The 17,984-nt window shown below is 37.3% G+C and overlaps 3 protein-coding genes across 3 annotated transcripts; all 3 read left to right on the top strand.

Annotated features, from left to right (window-relative positions):
* The first annotated feature begins 2,831 nt into the window (after positions 1-2,831).
* On the top strand, positions 2,832-5,614 carry LOC142527708 (NADH dehydrogenase [ubiquinone] iron-sulfur protein 7, mitochondrial-like). The gene is made up of 2 exons (XM_075632599.1): positions 2,832-3,339; positions 5,155-5,614. Exons 1-2 carry the CDS (start codon positions 2,921-2,923, stop codon positions 5,387-5,389), a joined length of 654 nt encoding a protein of 217 aa, XP_075488714.1. The 5' UTR covers positions 2,832-2,920; the 3' UTR covers positions 5,390-5,614.
* A 1,563-nt stretch (positions 5,615-7,177) lies between these two features.
* On the top strand, positions 7,178-12,176 carry LOC142526454 (uncharacterized). Its single transcript, XM_075630867.1, has 6 exons — positions 7,178-7,536; positions 8,005-8,294; positions 8,429-8,521; positions 8,587-8,658; positions 8,808-8,924; positions 10,943-12,176. Exons 1-6 carry the CDS (start codon positions 7,239-7,241, stop codon positions 12,065-12,067), a joined length of 1,995 nt encoding a protein of 664 aa, XP_075486982.1. The 5' UTR covers positions 7,178-7,238; the 3' UTR covers positions 12,068-12,176.
* A 2,209-nt stretch (positions 12,177-14,385) lies between these two features.
* Positions 14,386-17,463, top strand: LOC142525753 (cation/H(+) antiporter 28-like). Its single transcript, XM_075630043.1, has 4 exons — positions 14,386-14,627; positions 14,803-15,798; positions 15,906-16,499; positions 16,706-17,463. The coding sequence occupies exons 1-4, from the start codon at positions 14,445-14,447 to the stop codon at positions 17,315-17,317; spliced, it is 2,385 nt and encodes a 794-aa protein (XP_075486158.1). The 5' UTR covers positions 14,386-14,444; the 3' UTR covers positions 17,318-17,463.
* Positions 17,464-17,984: the final 521 nt, after the last annotated feature.

The following is a 17,984-nucleotide window of genomic DNA, read 5'->3' as shown; positions in this document are numbered from 1 at the left end:
CACTGGCCTATCATGATCGAATAGAAATACGATCGTCGGGGCTCCCTCTGGGGCCTTCTCCCATAAATGGGCTCCCTCTGGGGCCTTCTACCCTCACGATATTCCCATTCTTACCTCAAACCTCATAACCTCATATTCGTAATAATGGAAACACGATCGTCGGGCTCCCACTGGGACCATAACCCTCACGACATCGCCATCATTAACGAATTAGTCACAATCACTTCACTTCCTTCAACATTTATATTCTCACCACTTTATAAAAATCATGCATAACATAACATTTTGTTTTTGAAACCAAGCATGCGACATGTCTTTTAAATGTCTTCCTTAAATCATAAAATCCCTTAAACATTTAAAAATCATAATTTAATCATGAACATTTCATAAACATTTAAAAAATAATAATCATATTAACATAAAAACAGTATTTAGGGCACTGCCATGACCTTTACTAATTTCTAGGTGTAAAAAGACCGTTTTACCCCTAGACTCGACATTTTACGTTTTCGACTTTTATCTTGATTTCATGACTCTAATATGTCCCAAATAATTATTTAAACTTCCGTGAATTTTTCCATAATTTTATTTGGCTTAAATGTTAGACTTTTTCAATTATCTTTTCTTAATTGTTTTAACGGTGTTTTAATCCCGAAAAATACCAAACTTTAATATAAAATTCCTAAATTCTAAATTTAGTCTTTTTATATTATTTTAGCCCTTATGTACCCCTGACTCGACCCCTGTGAGCCGTTTTCCAATTTTTCTTCTTATTAGAAATCCTAATTTGACACCTAAACTTCGATCCCGAGCCATCTCTTAATTTTATCGAGTTACCCTCGGACCATAACGAACCAGAACCTGCCCAACATGCTGTAGTACCCTACTGGACCTAGGAAACTCACGGAAACCTCACCCAAAGCCAAAAACGAAGCACCCCAATTCACTCCTATTCTGGCCGAGGACTCCCCTTATAGCTAGGACTCTTCTTGTGCGTCCAGGCTCCTACCCGTAAGCCCAGAACCTAAACCAGTCACTCACCCACCTTACTAGGACTCTAGTGCAATGCCTGGACCCGGCCCTTGAACCACAGACCGAGCCTCCTTCCCTGCACGAGCGGCGCAACCCTGCGCGCTGTGCTTGTATCTCACGGGTAGAGTCCTAGCATAGCTAGGACTCCTTCCCCCGCCCCTAGCTTGAGTCCTAGCCTGGCTAGGACTCTGCCCTTGACCCTTATCAGCCCCTAACCAAGCCCTGAACCCAAGCCAAGGCCAGCCCTCCCCCTTGTGCATGAAACCCGAGCCCTCCCCCTTGACAGCAACTCGCGGTTGCTTGTTCTTGTTTCTGCCGATTTTGTGGTGTTTAGGGTGTGTTTGTGTGACTCTAAAACAGGTGTAAACCACTCTTGATCCTTCCTTATGTCATGGCAGCCCCTTAACCAAACAATATACAAGTTATTGGATTCAAAAATCATGTTTTCTCATGTATACATGCCATATACCGAAAATTCTGAAAAATATTTCATGTTCTTCATGCACACAATAATTCAATCAATAATATGATATGATGGATGAGAAAAGGAGATGTATGGCGTGCCTTTGCGTTAAATAGACTCGAATATCCGTTGACGACGAAGAACGGAGTGAAACCTTGGGTATCTTTCCCTTGGACCCCTTCGAAAACCCCTTCTATTTGGTGGTGTTGTGTCGTGTGTGTTGTGGGTTGAGAGGAAAGAATTTCAGAGTATTAAAAGTGGGAGGCGTGAGTTTTATGGTTGCATGGTGTAGGGTTTTTAAGTATTTATAATAATAAATAGCTAATTAATTACTAATAAGGCTTTAGGCCTACCGAGGCAACAATTAAGTCCATTAGTCTTAATTAGAATTAAATAAAATATTAGCAAAGTTTTGGTAAAAATAGTTTGTGAATTAAATAGCCGGGTTGTCAAAAAATTCGTATTTTTGTTGAAAAACCAACCCCGATAAAATTTATTTCCCGGCGTATTAAATCATCTCAAAACCCCATATTTTTCAAAAATAAGAAAAACCCACAATCATATTTTAAATCATTAAAAACAATTATTTAATAAAAACATTTTACAATTTTTCAGTCCCTCGGTCCCCGTTCCTCGATCGTCACTTGAATATTCTTAAAAATATCATTTTATGCATGATGACAAAAAAAATCTCATTTAGCATATAAACAAGTATGTCACATAACTAATTCATGCAATTAAAAAAATTTAATTAAAATACAAAGGAATTTAATAATTGCATGCATGTGATTTGCGTGGACCTTTAAATTTCCGGGGCGTTACACACCAAACCCTATAGTTCTGACAGTAATGATTGTCAATCATAAGGTAGCCTATACTGCTGCACTCAAGTGAAGTGCTATTTTCGAGGTAGCTCGGGTAGAAATCATCCAAGAGCTTGTGCGAGAGCCCAGGCTTCTGGTACTCGGGAAGAAGATGTCCAGGGCATCCACCTGCCCGGCTTCTGAATAATTCATCATGTAGATTGACCATAATTTGGGTTATCCATATAATATCCGGGTCATCCACGACCCGACCTCTAATGGGGATATCACCGCTATGATATGTCTATGATTAGTCTATATTAAAAAGAGTGTTTATTCCTCTATTTTAAAATCAATATATCATATAGTCTTTTATGTTTTTTTCAAAAAAATTATATATATATAATTTAGGAGGCAACGTTGTATATATATATAATTTAGGAGGCAACATTGGCGGACGATGTTATATAAAAAAAATTAGTATAGAATAATCTACGTGTCTACTTTTTTTCATTGACGTGGCAACATTTTCTCCGGCGCAGAGAACAGCATGCTCCGCACTGTACGTTAAAAAACTGAGAATCTATCTGACCCCCTTTCCCACTTGAAGGCGGCAAGAAATATGGCAACGCAGCTAGCTCGAAACGCACACCGCATACTCTCTCAAACGGCCCCGTATAACCACCGCTCCGCCATAGCGTCAATCCATACGATTGTCCCTTCGCTTGCGGCCCAGTCCTCTTCCGCGCCAACGCCATACGGATCTGCCCCCCCGCCTTCGACATCTTCTCCGACTGGCCTCCCAAAGGCGGCTGAATTTGTGATATCCAAGGTAGATGATCTAATGAATTGGGCTCGTCGGGGATCTATATGGCCCATGACGTTTGGGTTGGCCTGTTGCGCCGTCGAGATGATGCACACAGGTGCCGCGCGCTACGATTTGGATCGATTTGGGATCATATTTAGGCCCAGCCCTAGACAGTCCGATTGCATGATTGTTGCCGGAACTCTCACCAACAAGATGGCTCCTGCCCTTCGCAAGTAAGTCTTACGTTTCTAGCTAATTTCCCTTTTTTAAGCGTTGAATGTTCTTTGAGGTCTTGAAGTATAATGAGTAACTACCCGACCTATGATTTGAATTGCTTAAATTTTCAGTTGCTTTGTCTGTGCTTTGTTCTGCCAATCAGTGGTCTTCGGTTTTTCGCTCAACGTTGATATTCTGTGATTGTCTGTGGGCTATATACGCAAATATGCATTAGTATGTCTGAAAGATTGCAAAACGTTTCACGTGTAAAACACGTGGAATCAGAAAATTCAGTCTCTCTAAAATTGGTGGAGCTCAGGATGCCCATTAACTTCTAGGTGAATGGAGTTTCTGAATCACTTTCGATGAAGCTTTTTTTGTTTTTATTATTCGTAGGTTTTGTTTGTGTAGATTCCCTCAAGCATTATTGTTGTTCAACTTTATTTTGTGGTATATTCTCTTTTGTTCATCTTTATTTCCTATTCGATGTAGAAAGGGCCCTTTGTTAAATACGTTCTAGCTTTCGATAAAAGAATAAAGTTGGAGTTTAGTCCTTTTCGCTATAGTTCCCATTTTCAGTGCAGTTCAATATTAAAAGAAGTAATTTTGCTTTCAAGATGTAGTCCTGTTATTTGTATAAATTATAATGTTATGGGACATGTGGCCATCTGAATTTTTCGTGTTTGCTTGTCTTGGGCTTATAGTTGGGTTATATAGAGCAGCCGGTATTGACTAAGCTAAATAGGAAATCTACTTTCTACGTTTTACATCCATGGGATCTGTGGGTCCTACATTAATTTTTTTATGGGACCTACATGTAGTACACAACCTATGGTGGTGGTTGTACGGGGAGTAGATCTCCTAATGTAGGATAGATTGTACCAGGAGCACCCATGGAGTCAAATGCCTTTGTGATGTATGTGTCATTTTTACCAGGATATAAATGAGGAGTTGACTAACTAAATCTCATACATCATGATATTAGCTTGTTTGGGAGGAAGATAAACACTATGTAGTGACATATGGTAGGTTTGAGATCAATTCAATCATTTCTTCCTCTCTTTTTTTTTTGTCAATGGTTCAATATTAATCAAGGCCACTGTATTATAGCACTATTTAAATGGATGGCTGGCGAGAGCTCATCTCATTCTTATGCCTTGTAGTAATCTGACTCCCATATATCAGGAATCTGTTTTCCTGGATCTGTCAACTGTCTTGTCCTTTGTATTCATTCGAACCTATTGGATGCATGCTTGTCTCTGATTTGGTGCTTCATCCTACGTCTTCAGAGAAAGACTGCTAAGCTTAAATTTACACACGTGCCTGACATTTTGAAATCAAGTATTTCTCGGCTTTAAAGCCACATTATTGTTGTGACCCTGAGTTGATTCCACTGATAGATTTATCTTAATAGCCGTTTTTATGCTTAGGAAGGAAAAGGGACTTGTACTTGCAAGATAAGAATGATTTGTTTTTTTCCCCAAGAAGATTAGAATGATTTGGAACGGCCTGTTATACAATTATGTTAGGCGAGTTACTATTTGGAATAGAAAATTGGTTTCACTCTTTCTTGTGGACATATTCCTGCTTGCCGTTTCTTATTTTCTTATCTCATTTTATTCGGAGAATAAAGTTATATTCGTCATCCTTGCATAAAAGCATCTGATACTATTCCCACGGAGTCTGAGTTTCTTGTCTTTCTAGCCTAGGAATTCTTCTTTTTGTCTAATCTTAGGATCACGAATTAATGTTTAATTCAATTAATAATTTTGGGAAGGTTATATTTCAAAGTTTCAAACAGTTGGTGACTTGGTAAAAATTCTCCATTGCAGAGTCTATGATCAAATGCCCGAGCCTAGGTGGGTCATATCAATGGGAAGCTGTGCAAATGGTGGTGGTTATTACCATTACTCGTATTCTGTTGTTCGTGGTTGTGATCGTATAGTCCCGGTCGACATCTATGTTCCCGGTTGTCCTCCCACTGCCGAGGCCCTTTTATATGGACTTCTCCAGCTGCAGAAGAAGATCAACAGGCGCAAGGATTTCCTTCACTGGTGGACCAAATAAATGCCCTTGCTTGTTTTCGTGGCAGATTTGGCTACATGTATTCGTGGAGAATAAATCGAACTCTATCGAGCTTTTTTACATGTAAATGCCAAGGAAATGCATATGCTCTACTTGTTTTGTCTATCATGCTTTGTGTGAACCTTGTTAAGTTATTGCACAATGTGATCGTGGTGCTTATGGATTTTGTTTGAATTTATATGGAATAAGGATACTCGTTATTTGTGATGCATGTGTTAAATTGGTTGTTATAAGTAGTATATTGGGGACAATTTTACACTGATTTGATTCCGTTATCCCCAAGTTCAATTGTGATAAGATGTTCCATTTCATTCACCTAAGATTTTGAGTTTGAGCAACAGAATGATGTTGCAAGGAGAGCTCCCCCTTTATGGGTTCGATCCAATTTCCTGTCTAATTAGTTTGGATACAACTGGATCCAATTTTAAATCACGATTGTCCTGTGTATGATGCATATAAACATCGTGTAAATTATTTTTATGTGATTGAACCAGAAGATGACATGACAATCCAAACTAGGGTGCACACAAGTCGACTATCATATTATTCGAGCTCAATGTTATTTAGATTATCTCCGTTTCAACTCGATGGAACAATCAATTTCAAGCTCATGTTCAACTCGTGTGCATGTTGAGGTACTCATGATCGTGTTCGAAAATCTTCAAATGAATTAAAAAAAAAAAAGATTAAGGTTTTAATTTAATGTATATATTGAGAAAAGTATCCTATAAATTTTATGTGATAAATAAAATATAATTAATTTTTCAAGTGGAAACAATTAAAACCCGAACTCAACTTGAGTTTGATCAAATCAAGCTCGAGTCGAGTTTTGATAAAGCCACATACGAGTGACTTGACTCACTTGCATCTTAATCCAAAAATAAAAAAACTATCCCAATATTTTGGTTTGGTTAGAGCCAAAATTATTTGGCTAGAAATTAGTAATATAGAAAATTAGTTGATTATTTGATGATAAAAATAATAAAAAGTTTTAAATAAATATTAATTTTGTATATATAATCAAACATACTCCACTTCATATACCCAATTTTTTTAAAAAAAGTAAAAAGAGAAAAAAATATGTGGAAATTTATAATATGGTCACTATACGGTTATATATTCTTTTGGTTACTGTTAACACGATATAGCTAAACCATTTATCAGAAGCCTTCCCCTTATGAGTCAACATTTGCTGATTGAGCTAAAATTGCCACATATTCCGTAGATGGTCAGGTCTTGCATCTAGTGTGGTTAAAAATTAATGTGTACGATGCTGATGTAGTGATGTGTTTGGCCTTTTTCACTTTAGTGTGGGTGTCAATGAGCCGAGATGAATATGAAATAATTTTTTTGTGTCGATGTGTTGTCTAAATTATAAATTTTCCACTCATCTTGTTGAGTTATAAGCAATGCAAGAGATTATTAGAGCTGTTATTTGTCTTAATTTTATCATGTATACATAATATGTTTTCGTCAAATCCACTAATTTTTGTCGATATGTATTGTAAATCACCAATTTTCGTCATTTCTCGTTGAGACATTTATTTTTATGCAGAGATTTAGATAATTTATCAGTCATACGTAATTGTCGGTGGGATCTCATTCTAAAAAAATGGCCCGATAAGAAGGCAGCACAAAAACCGACGGGGAACGACGGGGGCTGCTGTTCTAAATAAGACTAAATATGGGGGTTCAAAAAGGAAAATAAAAAAATCAAGCTATTGTGGGTCAGCCTCCACTTGCGACTATAAAAATATGTCCACACACACTAATCACTATCTATTCCTCTCCATTCGCCGTCTAGGGTTTTTGCTCCTCCGTGTCTACTCAAATGGCGGATGATGTGCACTATTCATCAGCCGGTGGAGAATCGAACAAGCGCAAGTACGAAGATCACCAGACTTCGACTTCACCCGCACCGCGTAGGGCTACGGGGTTTTCGTCAGGCCCGGACTCATCCGCCCCCCCTACATCTTATAACAGCGTTCCGCCTCCTATGAGCGAGATCGAGTTGGCGAAACAGAAGGCTCAAGAAATCGCCGCTAGGCTTTTGAATAACGTGGATCCGATGAAAAGAGCGAGAGTTGAAAACGGAGCTGGTGGTGGGGGATTCGATTCAACTGATGCTGGTGACGGTTTTCTCTTTAACTAGTTTTTACGTTTTCGTTTTCACTTCCATTACGTGATTCTCCATTCGATTTCTGGTTAATTGATCTGTTACTTGCTTTAGTACCATTTTGTGTTCACACATCGTCTCGTCTTTGGTATCCAATGTTTTTACACGAGCTTCATGCTCTGATTACGTGCCGATCTTCTATTCTTGTGCATAAGAAACTCGAGTTTAATGTATCGATGAGTTTATACATAACTGTTCAATCTCGTATTGCTTTGATATGAGCTTACGTTTCTTGGTCTCCGAGAATATAGTTTTTACCGGGCTTGGATCTATTGCTACTTCGTTTATGCTTTATGCATTGATTAATATTACTTTTAGTCTTACTTTAGTTTATACGTATATGTTCAAGTATGCATGCGATGCCATACGTGAGGATCAGATTACAGGGCTTGCACCCTGATGTCATTTGATTTGAATGTAGGTTTTGTTCAGAAGCCTATGGGTATGGGTCTGAGTGGTCCGCCAACAGGTGCATCCTATGGTTATCCAGGTCCAAGCAAGAAAATTGAGATACCAAATGGAAGGGTAGGTGTGATTATTGGAAAAGGCGGGGAGACCATTAAATACCTTCAGCTTCAGTCTGGTGCCAAGATTCAGGTGACCAGAGACATGGATGCCGATCCAAATTCTATTTCAAGAGGTGTTGAGCTCATGGGTACTCCTGACCAGGTAGCCAAGGCTGAGCAGTTGATCAATGATGTTCTTTCTGAGGTACGTGTAGTTCAAAACAATTCGACTGCTAATTTTTGGATCAAACTGAGGAAGTGTTTTTTTTACTAAGCTGGCATTTTTTTTTGCTTAATATTCTCTTGCCACATCACTCTGGCTAACATTTGCTTGAACAGGCTGAAGCAGGTGGTTCTGGTGTTGTTTCTCGAAGAATGACTGGGCAACAATCAGGAACTGATCCATACGTGTTTATGGTTCCCAACAACAAGGTAACGATGATGCTTGTTTTTATGTTATTTTTACTCATTTAATTAGGGTCAATGGCAATTTCTAGGTGGGTCTTGTTATTGGCAAAGGAGGTGAAACCATTAAGAACATGCAAGCAAGGACTGGCGCTCGCATTCAGGTTGGTTTTCCTTTCGGTTTATAATGCTATTATGTTGTTTGAATATCTGATAGAGCTGCTACTTCTAGTTTTCTGAAAATCCTGATATTGTATCTGTGTTTTGATTTTTTTCTGGTGCCGTGAGTATTGTCTGTTCCCAAATATTTCAGGTTATACCTCTCCACTTGCCACCTGGTGATACATCCAAAGAAAGGACCGTACAGATTGATGGCACTAGTGAACAGATTGAGGCTGCTAAACAGTTGGTTAATGAAGTAATCAGCGAGGTTTGTTAAATGGTTGCATATGACTACACTTATCTTTTATGCTTTATGTTCACTGTCATTTAAACTTGACAAGTTATTAACATCATATTAATATACCTGTTTATTCTTAGTGATGTATCATAGCTTGTGTTAGTTTCCTCATATGAAGTTTTAACTTGTTAAATTTGTTTCACCCCTTAATTTTTTTTAAGTGTTAACAATGTATTATACAACTGTGTATGTTTGTTTGTGTGCCTTCCCTATTTGCCACTTGTACATGTAGAGGATTGCAGATATCTTTGCCACATCTGTCTACCTCTACGGCATGGTTGATATGGAGTCAATCTTGTGCAAAAATGATCCTTGGGTGGAGATCAGATTTTGCTGTTTTATTGTCGTGGGAGGAAGATCTCTTCAATATCTGGTTTGAATGTTATGCTTGAAGCTTGATTATGTGTTCCTTGTATAACAATTTTCTCCCACTGTGGAATCAATCAGTAATCATATTGGGGAGAGGAACGTTTTATATTTTGTCTCTGAAATGTTTTGGTTTATCTTGCCCATATTTCCAGTAGCTAGAATCTGGTTAGATAGTGGTTGTAAGTATTGAGATTTGAGACCGGTATATTAAGATGTTCCCTTTATGGTTACTGGATTTCGGATACTTTTTGTATGTGAGGCAGGTATACGTGAGCATTCTACATTGAGGTAACTATCATCATACAAAGTCTATTACAGCACTGGGATACATCTGTATTAACTATAGAAATGATACATAATTTTATCTCATAATTGATATATCTGTAGTTCAATGTATTTTTCTATTGATTTAGTGATAAATTTCTTTTCTTATAAAAAAAATTGATGTATCCTGAGTGAAACTGTTGTAGGGGTTAGAGGGTAATGCACACTTCTTGACATCGTCATGGGCCATTTTGATGTGTGTGTTTCTTTGACACTTTCTGGTATGATTCCTCCCTCATTATAAGTTCTCCATATTTTGGAGAAATTTGTTTGGACCTACTGATAAGGGAATTCAAAGAGTATGTGTTCCTTAATTGCTATCGGTATGATGAAAGCCACAGATTCTGTCCTGTTTAGAATTGACAAAAATTTATGACTTGTTTGCAGATGTTTATTTTGAGTATTCCTTGCCAGTTTATTGGGCAATCCATTGGCGTTTTTGAGTTCCTAATATCCCACACAAACTGTCTTTGTAATATATTATTGCTTAAAATATGAAATGACTCCTTCCTTTTAGAATATTGATAACTGCTACGAGATTGGCAATTCCATGTTTGTATAGTTTTTACCTTGGTTGCATGTTTTGATCAATTTTATTATTTTTGTGAATTTTAATGTTTGAAGCATTTGAATTGGATGTCATAAGTAGGCACTTTTCCAGTAAATTTTCTTCCAATTGTTGGTTCCTTTATTATCTCTATCACCTTGATCGAACTCTTGAGTGATTTGTGCGCTCTATCCTCCTGTTCTTTGATGTTTTACGATTCTTATTGGTAATGCATCCAAGACAGTCCAACTGGGGGAGAGTTATTGTTGTATATTATAGTCAGAGAGTAATTTGAAATATTTTACCCCATCATGAAAAATTGGTGCATCGGTTCCACTTCAAGTTGCTTATTCATTTGACTAGACGGAGGTGGATGATATTTAGTGCCTTGCTCCCTCTTCTACCTGTTGGCCTCAGTTGTTTTTGTTATTCTAGTTATATAGTATATGCTATTTTTTTGTACCCATTCACTTCGAATAGGGAGAGGATGGGCTTCTGCAGGAGTAATTCAATAATACGACCCAACCAGTACGGTATGTAGGCGCCTAACTTTTGTCTTGTTGCAACTGTGCCATATATACTGTGCTTAAAGAATTATATGCTCTCGGTATACCATCCCTATTTCTTCACGTTTTACCTTGCTCTGTATTGTGTTGCTAATATCTCATATTTTTTATCATACCATTGTTGTTTCAGAACGAAAACATCAACTATTGTCCTAGTTTCATTTGTCAACAATCTTGTGCAGAATCGTCCTAGAAATTCGTCGATGGCTGGAGGATATCAACATCAAGGTTATCAAGCTAGACCTCCGACTAACTGGGCACCTCCTGGTCCACCCATGCAACAATCTGGATACGGCTATGCCCAGTCTGGCTCATATCCTGGTCCATCAGCACAGTATGGTATGAACCAACCACCTTATTCAGGTTATCCCCCTCAACCCTCTTCTGGTGCATATGCCTCTGGCTGGGACCAAACAACTGCTCCACCAAATCAGCAAGCTGCACAAGGCGGCGGCTACGATTACTACAACCAACAGCCACCTCCACTGCAGCATCAAGCTCAGGGAGGTCCTGGTACTCCTACTGATGGCTCAGGTTATGGTTACAATCAGGCATCCGCCTACAGTCAAGGACAAGGTTACACTCAAGATAGCTACAGTGGCTACAATGCAGGTGCTGGCTATGGTCAGCCTCAGCCCAATCCTGTCGGAGCAGGATACGAGCAGCAGCAACAAGGGTATAATTCTGCCTATGGCAACGTCTCAAATCCTACACCAGACGGCCACCCCTCTTCATACACACAGGGTGATACCAATCAAGCACCTGCCGCTGGACAGCCTTACAACGCCGGCGGTCAGCCCAGCCCAAATCCTAATTATCCACCTCAAGCTTCTAACCAGGCTGGTTATGGTGGTCCACCGTCTTCTCAAGGTAGCTATGGAACCCAACCACCCTCAGGTTATGGAACATACGGGGCCCCTCCCGGTCAAAAACCACCTAGCAGTCAACAAGCTTATGCGCAGCCACAGCAGTCGCCTAGTGGTCAGGGAGGTGGTTATACTCAACCAGGATATCCGCAGACCGGTTACATGCAGTCAGATGCGGGTGCACAGAAACCATCGGCTGGTTATCCGCCGTCTCAGCCAGGTTATGGCCCCCCGTCCTATGGGGCACCACCATCAGTTCAACCTGGTTATGGGCAACAGGCTCCGTATAATAGCTCATATGGCAGTGGATATTCTCAGGCTCCAGCTCACTCTGCTGATGGTTCCACTGGTGCTTACTCACGAGGGACGTACGACACAACTCCACCGCCCTCCACTGCCCAGACAGGCGGTGCTGCCAAAGCCTCTCCCCCTAGTGGGTGATCGTCACAAATGTTGGTTTAATGTCATAGGATTTTAAAGGTGTTAAGATTCGACAATTTGGTGTTTTCTGTTTGACTATTGATTTGAATCATGTTTGTTTTGCCTGGAATTCTTGCATCCTGTTTTGCGACGTATGGTGTATTATTTTGCGGAAGATGTGCTGTATAAGGCATGCTGAATGATATAGTAGCGAGCGGGTCTAATTTAATTTTATATTCGAAATACATCAAATTTGAAACGATTGGTTGGTTGGAATGGGGAAAAACCCAAAAAATTTCCACCTACGAGCTAAATTAGTCCGAATCTTCTCACATTTTTGGATTTCCACGAGGGCTTCCTTAAGTACTGATGGTTAATCTTGGTCTTATATTAAATTAGCCTTTTAATTATATTTAAGTTTTTTTAAAAAAAACTTTTCTCCTCTTGTTTTTGACCATGTCATTTTTCCTTCTTTTACTATATATATTTTTCCTTCTTCTATTGTTAATTTCTAATTGGAGCCAAATGGGGAACCTCACTTCACTTTTATTTGAAAAATAAATATTTAACACTGTAATCATTTTTTAATTCCCCTCAGTCTCTTCTCGGCTCCACACTAACTCTAAAACCTCCAAATTCAATTATTCACCTCGCACACCATCTCGAATTTTGTTGCCTAATTTCTCATAAGCAGTTATTTTATCTAACTAATACTTTTAAAAATAAGAATAATAATAGAATGATTAGGTGATAGAAATTTAATACAAGAGCTAAATCTATTAAGCTCAATTCTCATATCTTTATTTTTTCTGATTTCAAGTTTTTTTCTCCAAAACTATTTGCATTCCTACTTTTCAGCTATTCAAATTATGTATTGAAAATTCTCATTACATTTCGGTACCCTAATTTTCATTTAATTTATTTTATGACACATATATATTTTAAATTTTTTTACTCTATTAAAATTATTTTTTAACTTATTAATTATTAAAAAAAATTATTTTCATCATAATTCATTTTTCTGGCTCCATCCGTGATCCAATCCTAAATATTGAAAAAATTGATTTTATGAATCTGATTATGCAATGCCATTAGTTGAAAAAAGTAAGAAAATAAAAAAAAATAAAAAATCTGAGTGCCTTTATTCCTGTATAAGAAAGTGTGGGTCCCGTCCATTTTTATTTCTTCAGGAGAAGAAAAGAAACGGAAAACTTCAAACACCAACATTTATTTATACATTCAAAAATATTTTTTGAACATAAGAATGCCTAAATTAATGCTTATCGATAGCTAATAGTGATTAAAATATTAAGTTTTTGTTTTATGCGAATTATTGGTGCTGTAAGTTCATACAAGGACAATGAGCTTTAATTGTATGCAGTTATGATGTACAATTTGGAAGTCAAGATTAATAATATGCACCAATTGATTCCAGATGACTATAATTTGACCGAAGCAAAAACTTGTGTGAGACGGTCTCACGAGTCGTATTTTGTGAGACGTATATCTTATTTGGGTCAATAATGAAAAAACATTACTTTTTATGCTCAGAGTATTACTTTTTATTGTGAATATCGATAGAGTTGATAAAGATTCGTGATACCGTCTCACAAGAGACCTACTCTTTGACCGAAACATTTTGATTTAGCCGTTGGTGTTAGATTATGAATCTAAGAAGAATATCATCACAAAAGGTTTGTTTGTTGGATGATATAACTTTCTTGGGCTTATGAGTATCTCTTTGTTAGTTTTAGGATGTTGGGCTTATAAGTATCTCTTTATTAGTTTCAAGATGAAGCTAAGATCTTGACTCAGTGTATCCAATGATATACTATAACTAATAAAATAAATAAACATCTTCTAATCAAATATTCATAAACACCACAAAATAATTTTCTCACAATTGACCTTTACAAGTCTTCATATTTTGAAACATTTATACAATAACTTCAATACTAAATTGTTAGAAATATTATTTCTCTACATAGACAAATCTTCATTTTTTGAAACTTTTGTACTGTAATTTCATTATCATCTGTTTGAAATATTTCTTTTTATATGTAGATATATAACACGACTATCATTTATCCAATCATTACTCATTTGATTGAGTCACAATCGATAGAATTACTATAAAATATATTATTATTAAAAAATTGATTATTTATCTAAAGTTAATTTCTTGTCATTGTACAGTATGTATGATATTTTTTTTTTTAAAAAATGAAATTATGTAACGTAAGATATTTAAATTTAGAATTTTTTGCTAGTTGTATTAAATATGCAAAACGATTATGAACCACAGAACACCTCTTTTCACGTAGGAGTTAATGGTTAAACTGGAAAAAAAAAAACCAACTCCAATCTCTTGCATGATTTTCTTGAAGGAGAAGATGAGATGGATTTATGGAATGGTAATTCAGCATTCAAGAGTTTTACAAATGCAGCTGCATGCCGAACTACGACGTTGACGACCGTCGCATTGTACATGCTTGGATTCTTTTTCATTGTGTTCTTGTGCAATTTTCTCCACATTTTGTTGCGAAATCTGTCTCAGCCTCGCATTGTCTCTGAATACATAGTATGTTTCTCTTTTTTAATGCATGATAATTTTATGTGATATTGCATTCATCTCAGATTTTATTCTTAATTTTCAATTCGCATATTAATCCAGTGAATTATTTTTGAAATATTATTGTTGTATGGTATACTTAATGATCCATAAAACTGCCATTGATTGTTGTGAAATATTGCAGGTAGGGCTATTTTTAGGTAATCTACCTATAATTCGAAAACATACAATTGGCGAAGAGACGGAGAAAACCTTTCAATACATTGTAGAAGGGGGGGTGATTCTTCATATGTTCGTAGTTGGCCTAGAAATTGATCCTAATATATTTCTTCATCTGCCATCAAAAGAAGCTAAAGTTGCCTGCACTGGAGTTCTTACCACTTTTGTTATGGCTTCTTTAGTCACCCCATTTCTTGGCATCCCCGAAATCCCAAATGTCACATTCAACCTTTGTCTCTCTATTATTATGTCCGACACTGCATACCCATTATTAACTAGAATAATTACTGACCTAAAGATAGGAAAATCAGATATTGGGAGATTTGTAGTTTCAGCTAGCGTGCATAATGCCTTGGTTTCTACAATTCTAGTTAGCTTTGGCTTTATAATATTTGATCCTAACAAGGGTTTCGCTTATCGGAGGGTAAAGGATGTTTTTGAGATGGCTGCAGTGCTAGTGATTGAGATAGTTCTGGCCGCGAAATTGACACCATTGATTATGAATTGGGTGAACCGTGAAAATCCAGATGGAAAACCAATGAAGGGCTCACATTTAGTCTTGGCTGTGGCATACGTCGTCATGGTTTGTTGTTTTTCACCTATCCTGGCAGATTATAATAGTGCGTTGAGTGCGTTTTTGGCTGGTGTATTCATGCCTAGAGAAGGGAGGATAGCAAAAATGATGATTAGTAAAGTGAACTATTTCTTTAGTGCCATCTTCAATCCACTTTTCTTCTTTTGGGTCGGCATGGAAGCGCAGTTGTCTCAATTTGGGGCCGCGCATATAGGAACATGGGCAAAGTTATTCTTCCTCTTCTTGATTGCTACTGCTGGAAAAGTTATTGGTTCGTGGGTTTCAGGGGTTATGTTGGGATTTCGCTGGCAAGATTCAATTGCCATTGGCTTGCTATTAACGATCAAGGGCCATTTCCATGTGTATTTGGCTATAATGACATCGAATGTAAGTCCTTTTCAATTGGATGCTTCCTTTTTTTGCTCTGTAAACATGTAGATAAAAAGGTAATCTGACTTTGAAATAAATGTTTCTTTCTTCCCAATCAAACGCAGATGAAACTCACAAGTATCTCGACAAGTATTGCTATGGTATTTGTGACCTTTCTCACCATAATCTACACCCCGTTAGTAGTGGCAAACATCATTGAACGTGCAAGAAAACGTTCTCCAACTCAAAGAATGGCACTTCAATGGATTAATCCATCGAACGAGCTTCGTGTTCTTCTTTGCGTACACGGACCACAAAATGTTTCTTCAGCCATAAATTTAATGGGAATCACCAGGGGGGCTGCTGATCCAGGGATTATGGTTTATGTGACAGACATGATAGAGTTGACAGACAGAATAGCAGCCACAATAACACACCATAGTGAAGGGGGGGATTCTGTGACTGTCACTGATCCAGCCGTTGTGGAAATGAGAGAACAGATAACAAATGGATTAAAAGCTAATTTGAATGATCATGGAGATGGAATCAGCACAAAACGAATCTTTGCACTTTCGACTCTGAGTAGCATGCATCAAGATGTGTGCATTCTGGCCGAGGATCTTATGGTTTCACTCATAATACTTCCCTTTCACAAGCAACAAGAAGCCAGTGGTAGGCTAAATTTGGGTCATTCGGGTTTTCGACATGTCAATCGCAAGGTATGTATAATGTATGAGTATTCAATTCCGTGGCAAAGCTAACAAGCAGCATGCAACCAGTCGCACCATCCATCAAGTCAATCGTGTCTCATTGCCTATGTGACTAAATGATTAAAGTACAACACTTGGATTGTTGTAGTGTAAAAAGATTAGAATTTTTGAAAGGCAAAACATTTTGGCGTCCTAATGGCTTAAACTTTCCACAGATCCTTCGTCACGCTCCTTGCTCAATCGGAATTTTAGTGGACCGGGGACTTGGATCCACCATAATATCAAGAACTTCCATATGTCTCCATGCAGCCGTAATATTCATTGGTGGCAAGGATGACAGGGAAGCACTAGTCTACGCGGGTCGAGTAGCACGACACCCTGGGGTGAAACTTACAGTTATAAGGTTCCTCTTAGAAGCCACAGGAGATAGCGTGTCATCGAGAATCACAATTGCAAAATCCAACACTACAGAGCATCAAGAAGAAATGAAAGTTGATGATGAATGCTTTGCTGATTTCTATGATAGATATGTGGCTGGAGGGAATGTTGCATATATGGAAAAATACCTTGTCAACTCAGGGCAGACATTTTCTACGTTGAGGTCACTTGAAGGGCAATATGGTCTTTTCATCGTGGGACGAGGCGGGAGAGTGAATTCGATTTTGACAGTGGGAATGAATGACTGGGAAGAGTGCCCGGAGCTTGGTCCCATCGGGGATATTCTGTCGGCTTCGGATTTTTCGGTAAGTGCCTCAGTGATGATCATACAACAACATAGTCTTAAAGGAGAATTAGATGGCCTCCAAGATGAATTCTCGATCATGTGAATCCATATCAGCTCTACTGTACACAAGGTTTTCAATATTGTAACATATGATCATATAGGAAACGCTCTTTGCAATACAAATATGCTTCTTTGGAATTTTTATAGAGTTCATGTGATTTTGATGTACAGAAAATACTACTCTCAAATTACAAAAAATACTTCATCTCCATTTAATAAAAAAATATTAAAAAAACCCTATTTTAGTGAACATTTTTATATATTTAATAATACATTTAAATGTTAATATAGAAAATTATTATAAAAAATTCATTTTTAAAGTTTTTTCCCTCTGCTTGTTGGATTATAGTGCTGCTAAGCTTTTATATCGGTGTGGTCAATCTTATTTTTGGCTTTCTTTTATCCAAACTTCGACGAGTAAAAAGTAAGAGTTAGTTTGTTTCCTTAATTTATATTTACATTTCTACCACAATTATCACATAAACTAATTTGTTTATTTTATTGTTTTAAGAAAAATAACATTTATTTTCTTTATTTAATCTTGAAAATGATTACGAATTTTTTTTATAAAATTATTACACTACACATAAGAAAATCATTAATAATAATTTATTTTTAATAAATATAATTTATTTCATTAGAAATTGATTTTGCAATTCCTCTTCTAGGGTTTTCATAGTTTAGCTCAAAATTTATATTTGTGTGATAAT

This window comes from Primulina tabacum, chromosome 15 (genome assembly GCF_025594145.1).
Source record: "Primulina tabacum isolate GXHZ01 chromosome 15, ASM2559414v2, whole genome shotgun sequence".
Classification (NCBI taxonomy): domain Eukaryota; kingdom Viridiplantae; phylum Streptophyta; class Magnoliopsida; order Lamiales; family Gesneriaceae; genus Primulina; species Primulina tabacum.
Note: the sequence above shows the minus strand (reverse complement) of the source record. Positions and strands in the feature narration are given on the sequence as shown.

Excerpts from the sequence above, each read along its gene's own strand:
- LOC142525753 (XM_075630043.1), top strand. The coding sequence starts at position 14,445 with ATGGATTTATGGAATGGTAATTCAGCATTCAAGAGTTTTACAAATGCA. Across the intron at positions 15,799-15,905 it reads TGGCTATAATGACATCGAAT|ATGAAACTCACAAGTATCTC; the intron begins GTAAGTCCTTTT and ends AATCAAACGCAG. Across the intron at positions 16,500-16,705 it reads TTCGACATGTCAATCGCAAG|ATCCTTCGTCACGCTCCTTG; the intron begins GTATGTATAATG and ends AACTTTCCACAG.
- LOC142527708 (XM_075632599.1), top strand. The coding sequence starts at position 2,921 with ATGGCAACGCAGCTAGCTCGAAACGCACACCGCATACTCTCTCAAACG. Across the intron at positions 3,340-5,154 it reads ATGGCTCCTGCCCTTCGCAA|AGTCTATGATCAAATGCCCG; the intron begins GTAAGTCTTACG and ends TCTCCATTGCAG.
- LOC142526454 (XM_075630867.1), top strand. The coding sequence starts at position 7,239 with ATGGCGGATGATGTGCACTATTCATCAGCCGGTGGAGAATCGAACAAG. Across the intron at positions 8,295-8,428 it reads TCAATGATGTTCTTTCTGAG|GCTGAAGCAGGTGGTTCTGG; the intron begins GTACGTGTAGTT and ends TTGCTTGAACAG. Across the intron at positions 8,925-10,942 it reads TTAATGAAGTAATCAGCGAG|AATCGTCCTAGAAATTCGTC; the intron begins GTTTGTTAAATG and ends AATCTTGTGCAG.